The sequence below is a fragment of the Glycine max genome, chromosome 11 (assembly GCF_000004515.6).
Source record: "Glycine max cultivar Williams 82 chromosome 11, Glycine_max_v4.0, whole genome shotgun sequence".
Classification (NCBI taxonomy): Eukaryota; Viridiplantae; Streptophyta; class Magnoliopsida; order Fabales; family Fabaceae; genus Glycine; species Glycine max.
The window spans coordinates 10557469-10580346 of NC_038247.2; the positions used below are offsets into that span (position 1 = coordinate 10557469).

At 31.0% G+C, this 22878-nt stretch overlaps 2 protein-coding genes across 2 annotated transcripts; both read left to right on the plus strand.

Annotated features, from left to right (window-relative positions):
• The first annotated feature begins 7952 nt into the window (after window positions 1–7952).
• EXPA5C (expansin A5c) lies at window positions 7953–10398 on the plus strand. The gene is made up of 3 exons (NM_001367346.1): window positions 7953–8119; window positions 8200–8518; window positions 9705–10398. Exons 1-3 carry the CDS (start codon window positions 7969–7971, stop codon window positions 10012–10014), a joined length of 780 nt encoding a protein of 259 aa, NP_001354275.1. The 5' UTR covers window positions 7953–7968; the 3' UTR covers window positions 10015–10398.
• A 9123-nt stretch (window positions 10399–19521) lies between these two features.
• On the plus strand, window positions 19522–22000 carry LOC100305425 (protein kinase). Its single transcript, NM_001248281.1, has 3 exons — window positions 19522–20160; window positions 21057–21179; window positions 21422–22000. Exons 1-3 carry the CDS (start codon window positions 19522–19524, stop codon window positions 21998–22000), a joined length of 1341 nt encoding a protein of 446 aa, NP_001235210.1.
• The last annotated feature ends 878 nt before the right edge of the window (window positions 22001–22878 follow it).

The following is a 22878-nucleotide window of genomic DNA, read 5'->3' on the forward strand; positions in this document are numbered from 1 at the left end:
ATATACCTACGTGTCAATCTCCTTTTTATACTTCACTTCGTCCCATAATTAAATACTTTCTTCTTAAGATTTTTGGGGTTAAACCCCCCATAAAAATGCAAAAATACGCGACAAAATTTTGAACCTTTCTTCCCTAATATTGTTCATCTTTCCATTCCCGTCATTCCAAAAAAACGCACAAATATAGTCTTAGTGTCCAACATTAATTTTGTGTATCTTGTGCTGTACAGTTTTAGCAACACCTCCATATTCCTTACCAATTACCATTATAAGAATGAATTTCAAACATGATCCATATTAAGAAAAAAAATATTGCCATAAAAAATAGGGTAAATATATGTTAATGATATTAAATGTTATATTCTTTTGATAGTATTACTATTAAATTTATAGTATTCACGTTTCTACGTTTTCTTTAAGGGCGTATAATTTCAACCTGGTCATAATGGGACAGTGAGAAAACGCGCAAAGTTTTGTCCATATGGCTGATAACATGACTGTTTCCACAACATTATAAATTGCACACTTTATTTTGTAAATTTTATTATACATATAATTTATATTAACAAAAAGAGAGACAGAGTGGAGAATGTAGTATTACTTTTTCTCTCCCATTTATTTTCCCATTAAAATAAAAAGTGCAGTGTAGGACATGACATGAGTATTAAAAAAATTAGGAGTAGAGAAATAACATTTTTGTTAGACAAAATGGGTTGAGCCCCCATGGTCTGTCCTGTGTCTCCCCCAGTCCTTTGCCATTAATTTCCAAGAAATAACTTTGTTCTTGAATAACAGTCTTCTCAGGTAGTCTATTGTATCCCAAGTAAAGAACAGGCCAATAATGTGGCGTTCCATTGTATTTTCCCTGGGGTCCCTACCCTTACACAAACTTTTGAGTTTTAACTGGTCTTTCTTTCTAAATCGCTGAACCGTTGGTTCGGAAAGTTCCCTCGACTAAAATCTCAAAATTTAGTTGAGTGTGACATTGATACCAACCCATTCCGTTATCATTCTTGGGTCTTAACCAAACCTCTCAAATTTGGACGAGTTAAGATGCTTTGATAGCCTTGTTTTATTTTATAGTGAATCATCACATGGAAGGAATATCATAGATAAGGATGGGAATGAATGAATTCACAAACTCAATCTTTTGGGGGGGCACATTGTACACATGGACCACATTGCAATGGATTTCGCATTCCACATGTCAGTTGCTAATGAACATTTTTTAGTTTGAATGATCGAACATGTGATTTTTTCATTTTTCTAATTCTTCTTAATAATTCAACCAACTTTATATCTTCCCTAATAATCATTAATGGTGTGTACCTATCTTTCATCTCACTAGCCACCACATACAACATTTAAAGTGTTGCCAAGTCAGTTATCCCTCCCTCTCCTCTGATAAAAGAGCATGTGAAATGGTCATCCCGAGCCGCTTTCGATCTCAACATTGGATGGGAGAGATAGATACAATTAAGTGAACTCCTTGTCTAAATTCGTTATGGATAATTTTTAAATACTGTTTTTTAGGTACAATTTGTACTGTCTTTTGTTTTAATTATAATTGGAATCTACATGATAAAAGGTTACATAAAAAAGATTATATAGATTATTGATATAGAACTTTATTTTTTTATTGGATAAGAAAACAAACAACACTAAAAAAACTGTATATTTGGGGGGGAGGGGTTTTAGGGGCTGTGACTTGTATAACTATATTCAAAGCATATAATTGAGTCAATATGTGAAGTTGATACTATATTTTTACTTTATAGTTGAGTCAATATGTGAAGTTAAGAAGGAATGTAATATTTTATATGTAAAGCCACAATAGATAAACAAGGGCAAGGTGATCTTCTGAGCAATTTTTATAAATTCAAAACTCTCAAGTATCCAATCCTATTTGTAAAATCCGTTAGCCCTATTAATTTAATGATGTAATTAAATAAGTCATTTTTAGATTACTATTTAACATTTTTTTAACCAAATACCTGAAATATTTTTTAATTTTATTTTACTATTTATCGTTAGTCGTTTTACATTAAGTGATGACATGTCAGATGGAGTGACACATCATTACGCCTTGTCGCAAACATTTCATTGTCACGTCATCATCTTCAATGGTGTGGCACTGATGTGTAAGTGGTGATTAAGTATGATAACGTGACATTTTATCTGTCACATCATTATTTATTGAAAGACGATTAACGATAGGTAGTATAATGAAACTGAATTTTTTTCAGGTAGGTATTTGACAAAAAATGAATTTTAAGGTAATAATCTAAAAATGATCTATTTTTCAAGTATGAAAAACTTATTTAAATAATATATAATTGGTGTTTTGTGGTCTATGGTCAATGTACATATGTAATATGTTGTGTCTTCCTTTACCTTCCTTCACTATTTTCTGCTCCCAAAATACATATATCACACTTTAATCTTGTTGGGTTCTCTTCTAACTTTATCCAAATATTAAATATATCTATCTTAACTCTTTAATTTCACCTTTAATGTTATCTTATTAACCTAATTCAGTTGATTAAAAATGATAAATTGATAGGTGAGTTATTGTAAATTTTAAATAATATTTTTTTTATTCATACCAATAAAAAAGTATCTTATTAATTTAATGTATTTCTTATTTTAAATGAGAAATTATCTTAAAAAATTAAATAAATAGGATAAAGTTTCTTAAGCCTATGCAAAAGTAAATTACATATGTGTTTATCAAGTTATTTTAATTAATTTTTAGTTTTTTGACAAGTTTATAAATATTTGATCAAATAAAAGTGTTTGAGAAAAGATTTTTTTCTTATTGACTCATAAAAATTGCTTTTAAACATAACTTAAATTTACAATTATCATTTTTATTTTTATTTTCAATAAAATAATAAAATTTATCATTTATTATTTTATCTGAAATTAAATTATTTAATTTAATAAAACTTCTCATTATCATTTGTTAACTAAAAAATTATTTTTCAGATTGGTTTAAATAAATTTTTTATCCCTTAAAAATGTATTGTTTTCAGATTACTACCTAAAAATTCATTTTTTTCAAATACCTACTTGAAAAAAAATTAGTTTCATTTTGTTATTAATTTCCCTCCGTTAATTGATGATATGACAAATAGAGTGTCACGTCATCACATCCAATCACTGTCATGTCATAGCCACATTATTGAATGTGATGATGTGATAATGGGGTGTTTGTGACAAGACGCGAAGATGTGACATTCTGTTTGTTACGTCATCACTTAACGGAAGACGATTAACGACAAGTACTTAAATGAAACTGAATTTTTTTTCATATGCTTGATTGAAAAAATATGAATGTTAGTTAGATAGTAATCAAAAAACAATTTATATTCTGAGTATAAAAAACTTAATTAAATCTAACTTAATTGATAAAGCATGTACTCTACCTAAAAATAAAGATTAAGTGAGTCTACTTTGGTCATGTTTTTAGAATTGTTAATGCACACTATTTTTTTTTTAACACGTTAGTAATTTATAAGTAAGAATTATCTTAAAATATACTCACCATATAACTTGCTTACGTAATTTAAATAAACTTAATATATATATATATATATATATATATATATATATATATATATTAACCTCTCACATGTGCTGCAATGGAAAAAGTCAGGTATTCAACAGCACATATGTAAGGTCTTTTTTTACTTTAAAAATAAGATCAAATTAATTAACTAATCGGGATGGCATGTGAACCCAATATGTTCAAAAATTGATGACTGGATTTGATTTAATTTGGTTTTTCTATAGTCAAGAGCTTATATAAAGCGATGCCGTTTTACTTATAATTGATATGACTGTATGGTCCACTGTAATTCCACCTTCAAGGTCTTTTATTCTTTGGCGTCTGCTGCAAAACAGAATGTCGATAGAGGATCAATTGCAAAGAGGAGGGTGTATCATGGCGTCTAGGTGTTACCTTTGCAAATGCTCTATATAATGAGTCTTCGTTTCATCTTTTTCTCTCTTGCACATTTGCAGAAAAATTTTGGTCCTGGCTTCAATCTGTTCTGCAAAGGCCTATTATTTTGGATTCGCCCATGTCAGTGGTCCAATCCTTGGGATCATCTTGGAGTAGTCAAACAAAGGATGTTATTATTTCCCTTGTTGTCCATACTTTCTGGTCAATCTGATTTTGCAGGAACCAATCTGAGAGCGCTTGCCATCTTATTTCTTTTGGTGTTTATCTTTCTAGCACTAGATCTAAAGGTTGCATTGCTAACTCGATGAGGGAGTTTTCTATTCTAATTTTGTGGGTATTGATATCCACCCTCCGAAGGCGCAGTGGATTAAGCAAGTCTCTTGGCATCTCCCGCGTGTTGGCATTGTTAAGTGTAATATGGACGAATCAGCCAAAGGTTCTCTTGGACATGCTGCTGCTGGAGGTATTTTTCAAGATCACACATAAGGTTTTCTGGGTTGCTTCTCCTCCTATATAGGGTCCAAACGACTTTCTTTTTTGTTGAGGTGCAAGTTGTTATTATTGCCTTGGAAGTGGCAAAGTGCAGAGGTTGGAACAATCTTTGGATTGAATGTGAATCATCTTTGATCATTCAGGCTTTTGGCAACCCGTTGCTGGTCCCTTGGCGCCTCCACGGTAAATGGGAAAAATGGTTATTTTTTTGTAAAGATATAGTTTTTTGTTACTCACGTGTTTATAGAGAGTGAAACTCATTAGCAGATAAACTTGCTAAGCTTGACACTTCGACTCATGATAGTACACTTGGTGGCACTCTATCCCTAGCTTTCTTAGGACAGAAATTCCTTAGGAACATAATTTATCTTCCTTCTTATAGGTTTTGTTAATTTTTCACTTGGGTTTTGGCTTTGTCCCCAAGCTTGTTCTTGTTCTTCTCATTTCTGTTTAATGTTATTTGAGGCGTATTTGGGTTTTTGGGGTGTGAACCAAGTTGGGATTTTTCTCCCCCCTTTATTGCCTTAATTTATTAAAAGAAAAATGCACTAGTGAGGATAAGTTTTACATTTATTTGATAAAGAAAACTCAAATTTGACTCCTTGTTTTATCTTGTAAACTTAGAATTCTAACTGTAATATTGTATTACGTGCAATTCTTAATTATTTAATTATCTCTTGAACTTATCGTTTGACTGTTTAATTAGATTAATGCATTATCAGCTTTTATAATAAAGTTACGTATGTGGGGACAAATCATAAATTAGAGGTTACGTGGAGCAACATCATTGGCCCACGCGTATGATATTTGTTTGGTGTCTTCACTAGACCCGACCTGTGTGGGAAGCACATGGCATTGGGGTGCCTTGGAGGGGCGAAAAAAGCTAGGAAGGATAGGACTAGGACTAGGACTATGCCACAACCCCACCACCCCGCCATGCCCTGCACGCAATCTTTCCTTTTATTATTTTTTCGCCTTCATAATCATATTTCCACATGACTACCCAACCTAAATATGGTTGGTTGCATTAATACAATTTGAATTTTGGACCCTGCATGATTGCCCCCAATTTTCGGTTACAAACTATAAATCGTGTCCCGAATGAAAAGAGAACATGTACAATGCAAATCCAAGTGTGTGGCATGCATATGCATGGACCCCTTTCCCCCCACACGGGGTCATTACTCAACGGTACTAATAATTTGTATTAACGGCAATGTCGTAATAAAGAACTTATATTTTAAGCTAATAACTAGGTTTAATAATCGTGTCCTATTTCAGTATATAACAAGATTATACGTATTTCAGACACCTCTTATAATTACTATTTAACTATATATAATCTGATCAAGCTCCCAGATCAATTTTCATTTAGTGCCATAGTCAAATGGCTCTTCCCATGCTAATATACTAAATCAACATATTTATCACACAAGTCATTTTAATTTACTTCCTACAGGTCGTCTATAATTTCCGTTTCAAGTTCCACGTTTATTTTCTCGTCCAGTTTGAGAGAGTTACAACTTACACTGTATCGATCAGTGTTATTATATATGTTGATTGGCCGTACCATGCATAGTTGCATATATAATCTAATATATATTAATCAAAGCTAAGGATTATCTTCACTCTTCATGATATGGATGCTTGACTATTTGTGTTACAGTACACAATAAAAAGCGAGTAACATGCATGCATGTTGAGAATGCAATTTCTACCATTTCATGACAAAGTGGAGCTTTTTCGGTTTAACTTGAGCTTTACTTCGAATTTACTCGTTTGGCCGAGAATCCAAAATTTTCCCTCCTTTTCCATGTGACCCTGTTTGGCATATTTTGACAAAAAATGAGAAGGTTCGCACGACTCCTCAAATAATGAATCATAACACTACAAAGAAGACAAACAGGAAGCTGGTCATAGATCTTCAATCATCTTTTGGCATTTGGAGCATCCGATGCAGCTAATTTGCTTTTCCGATTTTTTTTTTTTTTTTTTCAAAAGTTATAGACTGACGTTTTACTTATGTAATAATTTACTTATCCATTTTTTGTTATTATGCATCTCTCAAATACTCCTACCAATGCATTAACAAATTCGCTCAAGTTAATGAAGAGTTTTTGTAAAGAAAAATAATCAGCAACAGCAAAATATATACTATATACCTCTATCTATCTTTTTTACTTTATTATTTGTCTTTTTTTATAACACATTCTTTTAACTAAAAAAAAAAAAGAAGACACTCTTCTAAAATTCTAATACATTAATTATTTTTATTATATTATATCCTTAATTAGTCACATTATTTTTATTTTAAACATTAATTATTTCTTGATGAAAAATAAAAGAATTAAAAAAAAGCTATATAACCAACCAATTTAATGTAATTGATTAAATTAACAACTTAAAAAATATAAATTAATGAAAAGAGTCTTATATATATATATAATTAAAAGAGGTTTGAGTGTGAAGGAATATATAACCGCTTGAGCAGGTAAAGTTAAATGTAAGAATGTGAGAAGGAAGGAAGAGACAGGCGTAAATTACAATCCAGTGGTAAGAAAAGGTGTGGTTTGAAGTTCGAAGCATGAAGCTTCATGTATGTAATTGGTAACAGTACTAAAGACTAAAGAGTGAAGAGTAGTGGTTTAGTGGGTGCGGCTCGAGAGAGAGGAAAGTAAAAGGGGCTATAGAATGTGGATGTCTACGGTGGGCCACGTTACAGTTAAAGTCAATTGGGACCGGTGTTTAAGGAGCGATGATTACGGGTTGGATTCTCAATCCCATTTGTGTCGTTTCTGTTCCTTCATCATTCATTCACTGCAACGGATCCAGGGACTTGTTACTATGCCAATACCCTCACAACTCCAAACTATATTAATAATCAATTAAATCTTCCTCACCCTACCATTACACACCCGCTCTTCACCATAATAATTATTCTAGACTATGGGTGCGAAACAAGAAAAAAATAAATAACGCAAAGATAATCCTTCTCTTAATAAATAAGTATAAGAAAGAAAATAAAAAGTGGTGTGGAGAGTGAAGCCCACACGCAATCGAGTATGTCTGAATACAATTGGAAGGTGATCTATACGTGTTCAAGAAAAAAGTAGCCAGGTAGTAATACAGATATATTGTATGAAATTTTTTTTAGACATGATGTAAAATGCCATTGTATTCATTTATGGGAAATTATTTAGAGAAAGAACTGTCTTCATTCTCACCGTGTATAATGAATAAAAAACAGTCACCTATCATCAACAAAATATCTCTGATCCAATGAATTGGATAAAATTTGTGATTTCTTATCTAAGAAAAAAATTAATGTATAAGAAAAATACATGTGTTATAAAATATGCAAAGCAGCATATAATAATGATAGAAAAGTTAAAAAGAAATTTCCAAAAATACCCCTGCAGTGCAAGCTGTCACTAGCGCCATCTGCTCTCCATAAGTACTCCACCCTCTCCCAGTGACCAATCGCCTCTCATCTGAGAAAGAAGAAAACAATGGCTGTTGCCAACAATGTGCTTTGCATTGCTTTCATTATCACTTTAACGTGGGCAGTTGAAGCTCGAATTCCGGGGATTTACTCTGGTGGTGCATGGCAAAGTGCTCACGCCACCTTCTACGGAGGATCCGACGCTTCCGGCACCATGGGTTTGCAACTAACTAACTAACCAACCAACCAACCCATGTACTCACAATGTGGCTAATTTTAACAACGTTTTATTTTACAGGGGGAGCGTGTGGGTATGGGAACCTGTACAGCCAGGGGTACGGTGTGAACACGGCGGCATTGAGCACGGCACTCTTCAACAGCGGGCTTAGCTGCGGTGCGTGTTTTGAGATAAAGTGCGCAAACGACAGGCAGTGGTGCCACTCCGGCAGTCCTTCCATCTTCATCACCGCCACCAACTTTTGCCCTCCCAACTTCGCTCTTCCTAACGACAATGGCGGCTGGTGCAACCCTCCTCGCCCTCACTTCGACCTCGCCATGCCCATGTTCCTTAAAATCGCCGAATATCGCGCCGGAATCGTCCCTGTCGCCTATCGCCGGTCAGTCCTCCGTTACTTTTCTTTTGAACAAGAGAAGCAAACCTACTCTTTTTAACACATTCATTTTATACACATTTTATGATTAGTTAATTTAGAACGAACTAAATTGATAGAATATTTTTTTTCTTAAATCACATGTATGAATATAATCTTTATTGAATTAACTAGATAAGATGATTGTAAATGATATAACTTTAAAAATGTTTTAGAAACTATTTATATAATTACATTACATTATAAATTATGAGAAAAGAACTATAAATTATGGATTATACAGTGATAGTGGTAAAAACAGTTTTATATTATCAACTAATTTTAAATCATTATATATTAAGTTTAAGTTTGTTGATACTTACATTTTTTATTTGATGATAGTGTAACCACTAAACTCGGATTATTTAATTTAAGAGAAAAAGAAGTATTTTAGAGATTAAAATAATGATTTGTAACTTTCTTTTTTTTTCCTCATAGGTGATTTTATGGATTCTTTTGTTCTTTTTGGGTTTAAAGTACGAAAATTGGTAGGGGTCTCGTCTGGTCACAGTGTGAAACTGAAAGGAAAAGAAGGGAAAATACTACTAACTTGACCCTAACAATTCCCTAGGTAGTTTACTAGTTTGTTCATTTCCCATACGGCTGGTGTTACTTTTTACCCAATGTGACGGTGATTTGTTTATGAGTAACATTATGCTTTCTACAGTCTTCGACATGGGCTGTGTCTGATTCAATTCAGTGGAGGAGGGTGGGGAAGGGTAAGGGTTCTTTTTTGTCACTAAATTTGGGGTTTCTTTCGCTCAACCTTCACCAATTTAGGATGTTCCTTAATTTCATCCTTCCCCAGCTACTGTTATTGCAGTCCTTTTTTATTATTTTTATTATTATTATTAATTTTTACTTTCTAGTCACTTTCGATGGTGTTATTGCATTCTCATATCTAAGGTGTTACGTACGTCAACACACCAAATAAATTTATTATCTTAATTGCGTCCATCTACTTAACCTTGTTTTAAAACTTTAGGTTAATTAAGTGAGTATAAAGTACTACTACTATAAACAATAAAATTAAAGTATCTTTATTAATTGTGTTAGTTAGATATTGTGGTGGGGTAGTTAAGTAGTAGTTTGCTTTTTGAAGGAGTGAGGAAAGGTAAAAAATAATGACTGGTTTTGGTTGGTATTTACGCAGGGTGCCATGCAGAAAGCACGGAGGGATAAGGTTCACGGTAAACGGATTCCGTTACTTCAACCTGGTGCTGGTTAGCAATGTGGCGGGTGCGGGTGATATCGTGCGCACGTACGTGAAGGGCACCCGAACCGGGTGGATGCCAATGAGCCGAAACTGGGGTCAGAACTGGCAGTCAAACGCGGTTTTGGTGGGCCAGGCCCTGTCCTTCCGCGTCACCGGCAGCGACCGCCGCACCTCAACCTCGTGGAACATCGCTCCACCCAATTGGCAATTCGGTCAAACTTTCACCGGAAAGAATTTCCGGGTCTGAAAAAAACCCTAATCATAATCATCACCCATGTCATCAACATCAATGACATACTTATATATATTTTTTATCATGATCCTTTTTGTTTTGGTTCCCGCCATTTATTTACTTATTACTAGACATGGTCGTTTGACTGGATAGTGAGTGACAACTTTTTAATTGTGACTTAGATGTTGTTGGGTTTTACTTTTTCTGATTGGGTGGGTTTGATAATTATACTTGGGGTGCGTGAAGTTGTAGTATTTTGAATTTCTAGGGAACGCTGAAGTGGCTTAAGTAAAATGGTAGCCCGCAGCTAATTTGTACTTTTTATTGTAGAATCATCATGGTGTTATATATATATATATATATATATTAATATTACAATTTGCTCCATGAATTTAACTACATTATTGTTCTCTTTAAGTAGATGATTGAAATCAAGTTTGCTCCGAGTATGTTTGGTTCCACGTTTGTAATCATACGTCGTGAATCTTAGCTTAGAGTAACGTGATTTTATAATTTTAAAGGTGTTTGAAAAAAAAAAATCAGACTTGAGTCCAAGTAAAAAACGTGAGTCCAACTCAACTTGAAGCGGCCAGGAGTAGCTTTTGCATCCCCTCAAAATCGAAAAATGCCTTCTAGGGAATTCCAACCAATGCAATTTACAAAGAACCCTACAATTGAAAAATGAGTGTTTTGTTTGTTTCATTCACATGCGTTTGTTGATTTCTTTTCTCTTCCGTTTTTTTTTCTTCCTTTTTTAGGGTATGAGTGGATCACGTAATGTCTTTAACGAAATTTAATTAGCAGAGTCAAAGCAAAAGAGAGACTATAGTAGGAGTAAGTATTATTAGATCCCGCAGTCTCCCTAAAGAGCATTTATTATTGAAATAACAAGTTAGTGATAAAAAATAATATTATTTATTAACCTATAACAAAACAGCATGTCATAAAATGCTAATTGACTAAGAGCATCATCTTCAATGCTTTTAAGTTATTTTTTTGTCTTAGTATTTTTCATGGTCTGGTAGTGTTATTATAAGAAATTTATAGACTTTTATGATTTTTTATTTTTACTATGTTGTTGTGTTAAATAAATATTATTTTTTATTGTTAAAAAAATAATTTTTTTACCGAAGATACAAATCTTACTTTTAACAAACTTTTCCTATCACATAAATAGGTAAGAAACTATAAAAAATAATTTCATTTCAGTGAAGAAACCTCGTTGGAGTTACCGTAAGATAACCATGGCAACAACTTCTTGACAAATAATTAATGAAGGGTATTAATTGAAGCAGGTAGGCTTAAATTCCAGTGGCAACTGTACTGGACTAAAAGGGAAGTGGAGCAAATTGGCCTTTATGACCTCTTAACAGAAAGCTTCTTAAAATGAGTCTAGAGCGAAAAAAATTTAAGATCAAGGTCCACATTGTGGATAGGAATTTGAAGGAAAGAACGCATGTCATCTGCATATTTGAGTATCTGGAATTATTATGGCCACGACGTTAAATTTTCAAATTTGACAAACAATTTCCACAATTCATTTCAGTTATTTTATAATCTATTTAATTGGTCTATAAACATGTTCAAAGTAAGGTTTTAATTTATAACTTTTTATGTTTTTCTATTTTTTTTTTTTACATTCAAAATACTCTAATGAAATTGATCATTTATTGTCTTTATGTAATACATAATCATAAAAATATATTTCCAATTCTTCCATTGGGTCACATCATAGCATTTGTGCTTGAAAGCAAAGAGGCACATGGGTGGGGTTGATTGTTAATGCTATCCAACAGCCACGTACGTCGAGACGAAACAAGTAAGTTATGTTGCCCTACAACTTGTGCCATCCTACCTCTTTACTTTGTTCAAATGATGGATGGATATTGCAGACCAAACAACTTTCGATGCCTACTTACTTACTCTCAAAAAGTTGGCCTTGGATACCCATTGCTGCATTCCAAAGCTGGACTAGTGCCACTGCTTCATGAAATTCTTTTCCATGGAAAATCATCACTCACAAACACAAAAGCTCATGTCCATCAATTTCCTTTTATACTTGTTCTAAAGGTAAAGCAGATTTTGTTGTATATGTTACTATTAAATTCAGGTATCAGAGATATAACAGAATTTATAACAACTCAAACATTATTCAACCAACTAATTACTAAACTAAACAAGATAAACCAGATTAAGATCTTCTTTTAAACTTCAACATATATTTTTTTTCACTCATTAACAATATTTGAAAAAAAAAAGCTAAAAATTACTTGATAGATTATATTAATTTAATAGTAGTTAATACATATGTTTTTTTTCACTCATTAACAATAACTTAAATTAATTGTTTTAAAAATATTCTATTTTAAAACTCAACTTATTGTTTTGGACGAATTTTTGAAAATTCACTTTAGACATATATATAAATATTGACCAGCCTTATTAGTAGCTTTAATATATTTATTTTAAGATAAAATAAAAAATCTTATTTTTAAATATTTTTTTAAAATATAAAATAAAAAATGATACCATTTTTATAATTATTAAAAATATACGAACAAAAATAATTAAAAACATTTTCATAAGAGAGAACCTGCAAATGTCGTTATCATTACTTAAAAGCGTGCCTAAGAAACAATTGGAACATGCAAAACAAATTATGAAGGCCCTGTGATCGTAGGTTTATTATTATTGCACTCTTAATAAATTGGCTATCACTATTTACAATCATGCACTGCGTTACAAGACAATTTTACGCGCTTTAATCTATTTCCTTTAACGGTAAAAAAAAATATTTATTTGGTCTCTCTACTTGTTCCAACTTTATTGTTTTGATCTTATACTTAAAAAAAAAATAAAGTTTTAACTTCTGTACAAATAATTCTTTTATATTTTATTATCTATCGTCAATTGTCATGTAACTCCGTTAGCATTTTTTTTTTTTTGTCGTAGAGCTGTTAAAAATTATTTTAATTGGGTGGACCAGCCTCTTGAATATAAGGTGTAAAAAGAATTGGGCTAATTGGCTGCTACTTGATGGGCTACAAGGTCAAGTGAGTCCATGAATTGTTAACTCAGTATTATGTCATTTTTTTCTTGCATTATCACTATCGAATCATGTATCTTTTATTGTATTCCGTAAAGTTTTTCATTGCCGAATATAAAAACATTTTTACAATGAACATTCCAGAATACAATAGGAGGTGCAGGATTCAAATAAGGAAGTATAGGATTCAAATGCCAAGTATTATTTTTTAAAATGTATATAAATTCAGACACAAAATGGGTTGATTTATTTCGGCACATTGGGCCTACAAGTCAGACTAGACCAACAAAATGTAGCCCATATGAAATCCACCTCAACCCAGCCCGTTTTTCACATCTTGGCATCAATGTATGGTGAGTTGGCAAAGCATTTGTGTAATCTCGATGGGAAAACAGAACCAAAATATTGGAGACGAATTATGGATGAAGAAATACCTTTTTATTGGGTAAAAAATTTGAAAACATATCAATCATTTGCCTCTAAAACTATGCCCTCACAAAGAGCCGAGTCAACAGACTAGAAATATATTCTCGTATTTCTCCAACTCGTTAAAAATTCACAGCAAGAACAAAATTTAATATGATAAACAGGCCTAGAATGTAATGACAAAAATTATAGGCAAACAAGACTGGACTGAAAAAATCAAAAACACAAACAGCAAAGGGGTGTTAGGCTTTTGGCATTCCCCATTGGGCCTTACGGAATAAAAAATTTTGTCTTTAACCAAAAACTACGGGGGAGTATAAATAGCCAAAAACATGAATGCAGCTGTTGAATATTGGGCCTCTCAAAAAATAATTGTTCTTAACCAAAAATTTTAAATAAATGTCAAAATTATACCTTAGGAGAGTAAAAGCCTTTTGAAGAACATTATCGACAACCCCAAATATTTTCGTCAAGTATAGTTTCATTATTTTCGGAACACAACTAAAAAAACTTTAAACTAAAGAATTTATATGAATACGAAATATTTCAGATTATAAACACCGTTTATCATATGTAAGAAGAGATTTTACTTGAGAAAAAACAACCGACAGGCACCATGCATGCCTAGTTATTATATATCATCACTATGTTATGTCTGGAGAGACCATTAATAAGTAGAAATAAAGTGTAAGCAGTAGTACACTTGAAGTTTAAGTTATTTACATCATTATATTGGCGTCACTAGTAATGACAAGGCTTAGTTGCGTTAAATTTTTATATAATGATTGATGGGGTTATTGTGTCCATACATGAAGAATCGAATAACCTATACGTTCGGATAATGCCTTTGATTCTTTAAGTAAATAAATGCTGAATTAAAATTTTGAGGAGAATTCATTGCATATTGATATAATCAATGAAGGGAATGCCAAATAACTAACATGGCACGAATGATAAATGCAAGTTTAGCCTAAGAAAATGCAAGTACTAGTATCTGACAAGTATTAATATGGGACAACTTTCACTTTTTGCTTTTCTTTTTCTTCTCTCACATGAAAATAAACACTTTTGTTTTTTGTTTAGAAAGAAGGGCTAAAGCTTCAAGAAAAAAATATTTATTAATAACCACGAGGGAAGTTAATCAAAGATACAGCAGCCATTACCGAAAAAGATAATGCTTTGTTTAACCTTCGAATATTTGTGATTATATGTGTATGTCAGTGTGTATATTAAAATCTTAAGGATTTTTATGAAGGTGTGTGCTTTTATTTGCACGTTGTTGTGCCGATTGTGCTCCATAAAAAACTTACCTAAATAAAAACCCCAAAAAATAGTTATTCAAGAGAGAACACCTAATTAGACTTTTATTTTGTTCCTCCTGTAGTTTCGCATGGCGGCTTATATTTTTATATTACTTTAAGACCATGGGACTCTTGCAGTTTTCTTTTTTCTAAAAAGAAAAGTTAGCTCTTATGTCTTTATCATCATTTCAATATTTTTAATGAAAATTTCCTATTAAGTTTTTTAACTTTTTTTTTTATAGTTTTTACATTATTTTTTTTAATAGTGTTATATTATTATAAAAAATTTATGCACAATTTTATTTAAAATAAAAATTCTAGAAAATTTCAAAAAATTTACACTTTTATATTTTTTTTTTATTTTTACTTCAAAAAATATTATTTTATATTGTTAAAAAACAGTTTCTTACATAAGATACATATTTTATTTTTAAAAAAACTTGATTGACACATAGAATTGCTTTAATGGAAAATAAACTATTTTCGATAAACTCTCATGCTTTTAATTGTGTAACAAATTTCAAAAGTCAATACATTTATTGTATTTCTATTTTTACTATTAGAAATAAGGTCAGGAAAAGTCTTGTTCGTTAGCATACGTTTGATTTTCTTCGATCTTCAAACCAAATTTTCTAGCTGAATTATTTTAAGGGAAATTTGATTATAAATTATTCAAAATAATAGCTTATAAGTAAAAGTACCCCAACTGAAATTTCATACTTAAAGAAAAAAAGGTGTCATCTAAGGGAAGACGGCGTCAAGAAAGGCAAAATATGTGCAAAATTTCGCAACACTCATTTGAGCTATTCCATCATATGGACCCCACAATGGTGTCTGGTGCTGAAGATAATTATTGTTGAATTAAATCTGAAGGCTCCGCAGTCACAATCACACCAATCGCATGGACAGCAGCCACAGTTCACGGTGATGACAAATAAAATACGTTCTACCCAAAAAAATATATATATATCTTTTTTAAGTCTTGAGAGGATGTATTCAATTAAAATTTCATCAAATTTTAAAAGACTTTTTTTATAATTTCTTTTATGATATTCAATTGGAATTTTTAAATGATATAAATAAATTTTGTAATATTTAATTAAGATTTTTAAAATTTTTTAACGAGATAACAAAATTTGATAATATTTAATTAGGATTTTTTATAAGTTATAAAAAAGTCTTTTTGTATTAAAAAATATATAAATTTTGATGAATTATTTTTAAAGATAGATTTCATCAAATTTTTAATATAAAATATCTATCAAGCAATATGACTCAGACCCTCAAGATCTTGTTACATTTTTTTTTTATATTGATTGTCAACCTTTCTTCATCTCGTTACACATACTTTTTTCTTCTCTCTTTAATATTATTAAATATGTGTATGTCATATATCTTTCTCTTATTAATTTGAAATAACAAAATGTTAAATATACTTCTCTCTTATACATTTTTTCGTTTAATTTTTAAATTAATATTTGTCTTATGTGTTAAAATTAATCATTTTTTCTTTAAATTATGTTCATCACTTACTCAACACATTATTTTTGTAACTGTCACCCTTAACTTTGTTATCAACATAACTTATTAATCATTTTATAAATTTTTTACCTTCACCATTCTTTCCTATCTCGTTTAAACATGTCATTAGATTTATCATGAAATAATTATAATAATTAAAAAAAGAGAAAATCAACTTATAATTTTAATCCATTGCTTAAATTTAAAGGTGAGAATGAGAAAATATTATTACAAAAAATGTTAATATATGAGGACATAAAACTAGAATCAATTTAGTTATTAAATGATTTTAAAAAAATATATATTAATTTTATTTTTTTATCCAAATTTTATCATTTCTTATTATTTTTTCACTAATTCTTATAATTTTGTATATATTTTTAAAAAATCACATAATCCTTTCAAATCTTATAAATTTATAAAGTCTTTTTATATCCTTTAAATTGTTATGATATAAATTCACTCAAATTTAAACTATCATAAAAATCTTATAAAAAAATATGACAAATCATAATATTTTTACATAATCTTTAAAATCCACAAGACATCTTTATGTTAAAATAATCTTTTAAAAACCTAATTTAATACACTCCCTTCCACTTTTAGGAATTTTATTTTTAGTGATTATTTTTTTTCCATCATAGATAAAAAAATGTTAAGAGACTAACAGTAATAATGGGGAAAAAAAAATAAGAAATGTTGATCGGTAAAAAAAAATTCAAGGACAAAAAATATCCAAAAAATTAGAGGCTAAAAAATAATAAACCAAAACTAAATATTCAATTTTAGATTTGAATATGATTTTCTACCTTTTACATGTGATTCTAAGAAATTAATAATTATAATTTTCACATCTTAAATACAATTCCTTATTCATTAATTTATTAACAAATATTTTTTAAAAATATTTTTTTTTATTAGGGAGAGAAAGTAGTTATGAACAACTTTCAGACATGGTATTCGTCATGCAATAATTTATAGAATATTTTGATAAAAAAAGTTATACAATATTAATTTTCTCTCTCACTTCATTTATTGTGTTTCATATTTTTTTAAAATAGATTTCTTTCTCCTTTTGGTTTCTCTCTTAATTGTATAAATTATCGTAGAAATAACATTTTTCTACCTTTTTAATATTTTTTAAAAAATAATAAGTAAGTAAATACATATATTTTAAATTTAAACGAAAATTTCCCTTATTTTTTTGTCCTCTCTTGTAATTATAGTTTATTTTATTCTCCCTCTCTCAAGGACATGTATACTTTTTTTTACTAAATTATAATTTTGTTTCTTCTAGTTTTCCAAATTTATTATTTTTGTCTCTTTGATTTTTAATTATAATATTTGGTCATTCTAGTTTTATAAATTTACGATTTTGGTTCTTATATATTATTAACTAATAATTGATTATTAGAGATATTAAATCAATTATAAATTAAATAAAAATTATTAATCATTAAAAAACTTTAATAAAAGACTATTATTCTTAATATGATATTATTATCAATGAAGTAGTATGCCACAATGAAGGTAAAAGATATTTTTTGTAAAAAAAAAAATGAGGAACACAATGTTATTAAAAATTAGGATCAATAATTTTTAATAATTAACAGTTTTGATTAATTTATCATTAACTTAATAATTAAATTAATCACAATTATTTGTTAATAATTTATCAAGAGACCAAAATAATTAATTTACAAGATTAAGAGAATCAAATATTATCATTAAAATCTAAATGAACCAAAATCATAAATTTAAAAAATTAGAAAAATAAAAATTATAATTTAATATTTTTTAAGAGCAAACATGTATACTTTTAATTGCATTCTTTGTTTCACTTTTTAATTATAAAGTTCTCATTTTATTTTTAATCTATTTCTTGATTTTAAAGATTTGCATACGAAAAACTAAAAGATTTAGTATAAAGTTGTCACTTTGATTTCTTGATTTTTTTATTATAAAAATAGCATTGTTAAAGAAAAGTACCTAAAATATTTTTATTGAAAAATAGCATATGAGATAGTTGTTTTAATTTGTATGTAGAGAAGATTTTCTAATATAAACACTCTAATTTTATGAATAGAAGTCTTTAAGCTAAAAAAAGTCTTTAGTCTTAATTTTATAAAACGTTTTTTTTCCTGCAATTTTATAAAACGTTATTCACCCATTTATTAAAAATATGTTTAAAAGATTTAAATAAATAATGTTTTGCAAGATTAAGTCCTGAATTAAAATTGTATAAATTTAAATATTTTCACAACCAAAATTGACCGTCTTAAAATTTAAAATGGAATATATTTGTGAAATAACATTAAAGTTTTCGATTCTTAGTCTATAAGGAAACAAAGAAAAACAAAAAACAAATGGCACTTCTCGTATAATATACTCTCCTTTTGTTATCATTTCGTTTTCTTTCTTATTCTTCCACAACGTATCATTGGTTTACCCAAAACGTATCATTTTCTTATTACTTTATTATGATTTTTTTTACCACATAATAAATATAAATATGAAATATTTCCTAATTTTGTCCGTTATCAGTAGTATTCCTTAAAAAATTTGATTGATCATACTTAATGAAATTTTACTTTTTCATATTTTTTTTTCATTTGTAAGACTTAACCTTAAAAGTTTATTTAAAAACTTAAATTTAGTGTTCCTAAAACTAATATTATATCATATTAAAATACATTTTATCTATTATTTTTCAATTTCAATTTGATAAACAGTTTCACTTTACTCTTTTGAAATACTATTTCTATTACACTACATTCATTATTTTTGTCAGTTTTTTCATACAAATAATATTAATATTGACAATATAATAAATATATTACGTTTTAACCAAATAATTGGATATAAATAGAAAATATTTTTTTTTTGCCAGATTTTTACTTATTTTCGACCACTAGTGGGGATCCATTTTCTCTTAATGTTACGTTTCTTACAGTTTTTTTTTTTTACTGAATTTACAGTTTTTTTATGTCATCAAATTGACCAATTTAATTTAATGTAATAAATTAAGTATAAAATTTAATGACGATAGAGGTAGTAAAACATAAAACCAAACAAACCGAAATAATAAGGGGGAGAAAAAGCATTGTATTTTATCGATCTTCTTCTTCTTACTAATATTTTTCTCTCTTCCTCTGTCTAATTCTGAAACAAAACAATGAAACATTGAGTGGCAATTTTACTGTGTGGAATGTTCTTCTTCTGATAAAAATGAAGTGTTTCTATTTCTCAAACGGAGAAGACGAGGATTCCGTGGGGGGAGGAGCGGCGGCGAGTTCGCGCGGCGGCTCCACCTCGCGCGTGTCGTGGGCTCGTTCGCTGAGCCTGATGGACACGCGCAGCAGCAGCCGCTCCCACTTCGACTCCGAGTCGACGGAGTTCTCCGACACGGTGGACTTCCACCACTTCCTGGCGCAGCGCCGCGCCAACGATCTCCGTCTCTTCTCCTTCTCCGACCTGAAATCCGCCACGCGCGCCTTCAGCCGCGCCCTCCTCGTCGGCGAGGGAGGCTTCGGCTCCGTCTACCGCGGCTTCCTCGACCAAAACGACGTCGCGATCAAGCAGCTGAACCGCAACGGCCACCAAGGGCACAAGGAGTGGATCAACGAGGTGAACCTGTTAGGTGTCATGAAGCACCCTAATTTGGTGAAGTTGGTTGGGTACTGTGCCGAAGACGATGAGAGAGGGATTCAGAGGCTTTTGGTTTACGAGTTTATGCCGAATAAGAGCTTGGAGGATCATCTCCTTGCAAGAGTGCCATCGACGATAATCCCTTGGGGAACCAGGTTGAGGATCGCGCAGGATGCGGCGAGGGGTTTGGCGTATCTTCATGAGGAAATGGATTTTCAGGTACAGTGTTTGTCATGGATTGTTTCTTTCTTTGCCTTTGTCGTGTGTGTATTAGTCAGGTTATTTAGGTTTTGTCTATGTGGTCATTTATGTGATTTGATTTCAAAAGAAAACATGTGGGTCTTTTTTTGTGGTTAAAACATTTGCATGCTTGATTTTGGTTAAATGTCAATTGGATGGGTATCTTTATGGAAGAGAGTTTTTGTCATAAATAGAAGGTGAGCCCTCATACAACGGTGAAGTTGCGACTTGGTAACTAGTTGAGTCTGAAAACAGTCTCTTTACATATGCAGAAGAAAGGTTGCGTACAATTATCCTCCCTCGCACCTTCGCGAACCAAGGAGCCTCTGCGGTACATTATTATTGTTGAAGTGAATACAAGTTGTTTCATGTGTAGAATTAAGTTTGAGAGATGGTTTAGATGCGGAATTAAACGAGAACGTAGCAAGAGCAAAGGTACAATTATTAGGTGGGGAAATTTGCATCTGGGTGTACCAAATGTGCAACCAAACTGGGCAGCAAATCATTGATCAGGATTCAGGATATTCAATTAATGAGTTTTAATTTGAAGTGCTGTTTGTGAACTTTTTGTTGGTAAAGCAAATGTTAAGGATTGATTTTTTTCTTTGTTTGGCTTTAGGTTGAATTAGAAATATAAGGGTGGTCAAGATTCAAGAAATTTGTGACTTGGACATTCCTATTTGGCTTTTTTAGGTTTAATAATGGTTGATAGAATAGGTTCCATATGGTTTTGGCATGACTTAATTCGTTTTTATGGTTGTGGTTGTGGATGGTTTGTACTGTGAATATCTTTTACAGCATTTCACATCTGCTAAAATTCATTGAGAATTTTTGTGGAAACACATTATTAATGATTGCCATTCTTACTGGTGTAGCTAATATTTCGGGATTTTAAGACATCCAACATCTTGCTGGACGAGAATTTCAATGCAAAGCTTTCTGATTTTGGACTGGCTAGGCAAGGACCCTCAGAAGGGTCTGGCTATGTTTCAACAGCAGTAAGAATTTGTCTATACTCTTGAGAAAACTCATTATATTGACAATATTGCATCATAGTAGTAACATCAGAATAGTGTGCCTGCTGGCAGCTTATATTGAGTAAATTAACTATATTTTACCATATTCAATGTGAATGAATCTAATTTATAAAAAGTTACAATGATAATCTGAAGTCTGAATCTTCGTTTTGTTCCTGATATTTTGCTGTCATGCAAAATAAATGACTTATTTCTTCTCAAAGGTTGTCGGCACCATAGGTTATGCTGCACCTGAGTATGTTCAGACTGGTAAGCTAACTGCTAAGAGTGATGTGTGGAGCTTTGGTGTAGTTCTTTATGAGCTTATCACTGGGAGGAGAGCTGTAGAGAGAAACCTACCAAAAAATGAGCAAAAGCTTTTGGAATGGGTAAGACCTTATGTTTCTGATCCTAGGAAGTTCTATCGTATTGTAGACCCCCGACTTGAGGGACAATACTGCATCAAATCAGCTCATAAACTTGCAATTCTAGCAAACAAGTGCATCATGAAGCAGCCAAAGTCCCGTCCAAAAATGAGCGAGGTGGTTGAGTCTCTTGGAAGCATTATTAATGAGATTGTTCCTCAGGATGAACAAATCCCCCAAGCTGCTGTAGTAGCAATTGGAGAAGAAAAAGAAGAAAAGTTATCTGTAGAGAACACTAAACCTGAACCTTCAGCTAAACAAGGGAACTATTACCTGAAGAAGGTTTTTGAATTGAAAGATATTGTCAGCTTAAGAAATAAGTCTATTGGAAGGTTAGATTGGAAAAGTTGGGCACCTGGGCTAGTAAGAACTTGGTGAATGGTGATAAGTGACCTGTATATCTTGGAAAGAAAAATCTTCTTCCCCTACAGTCACCTGCTAATCGCAATGTTTGTTGATCACATAGTTTTCAGTCAGTGAAATCAACATTGTCAGGCACACAGTTAACAACAAGCTGGTATATATCCAATTTTGTATCAGTTAATAATTGTATGTACAGGTTAATTTTGAGGAAAGCTATAATTTGTTAAATGATTTGGCCTTCTCAAAACTAACATCGAATTTAGTCTTCAAAATGAATAAGTATTTAGGTAATAAAAGGAATTAAATGTTTCATTTCAGCTATACTCGCTTGAGTCTTTCAACTTGCAGGTTACTGTTTAGTGTAAAAAATGAATGTTTAGTATCAAGTTTTCTATCAAAAGGTAAATGTTCTATTAGTAAAACAAGATGTCATTACTGCGATAGCACACCGGTTTGACTTTTTGTATGTTTCATTTGGTTTTCGTAGAAATGTTTACTGTTCACTTATATAGTATAAATATTTGAATACTTCTTTGCTGTCTTTTTATATGTTGTTAAGGTTACAGTATACAAATTAAGAAAAAAAAATAGTTAATTACACTGACACATCCTGTGGTTTTTTCTAATTATACTTGACACTCCTCCATTTTTTCTCCCTCCATAAATCCCCCAAAATTTTAAGCTTTTGTACATTGGTACTCCTCTCTCCTAAATACCGTGAATTTCATTAACATAAACCAAACATGTGAGTTGCACATGACTTTTAATGAAATTATTTCCAAAATTTCTTCATCTTCTTCCTCTCAACTCAAACAAGATGTTGAATTTTATTTTTTTGCAGCAACAGGGTAAAACTTTCGATCAAGCCACCGTTGTATCAGATAAATTCATAT

Bases quoted from the DNA above. Each gene is read 5' to 3' on its own strand.
- EXPA5C (NM_001367346.1), top strand. From the start codon at position 7,969: ATGGCTGTTGCCAACAATGTGCTTTGCATTGCTTTCATTATCACTTTA. The intron at 8,120-8,199 runs GTTTGCAACTAA...TTTATTTTACAG, and splicing joins CGACGCTTCCGGCACCATGG to GGGGAGCGTGTGGGTATGGG. The intron at 8,519-9,704 runs GTCAGTCCTCCG...GTATTTACGCAG, and splicing joins GTCCCTGTCGCCTATCGCCG to GGTGCCATGCAGAAAGCACG.
- LOC100305425 (NM_001248281.1), top strand. From the start codon at position 19,522: ATGAAGTGTTTCTATTTCTCAAACGGAGAAGACGAGGATTCCGTGGGG. The intron at 20,161-21,056 runs GTACAGTGTTTG...TTACTGGTGTAG, and splicing joins ATGAGGAAATGGATTTTCAG to CTAATATTTCGGGATTTTAA. The intron at 21,180-21,421 runs GTAAGAATTTGT...TTCTTCTCAAAG, and splicing joins CTGGCTATGTTTCAACAGCA to GTTGTCGGCACCATAGGTTA.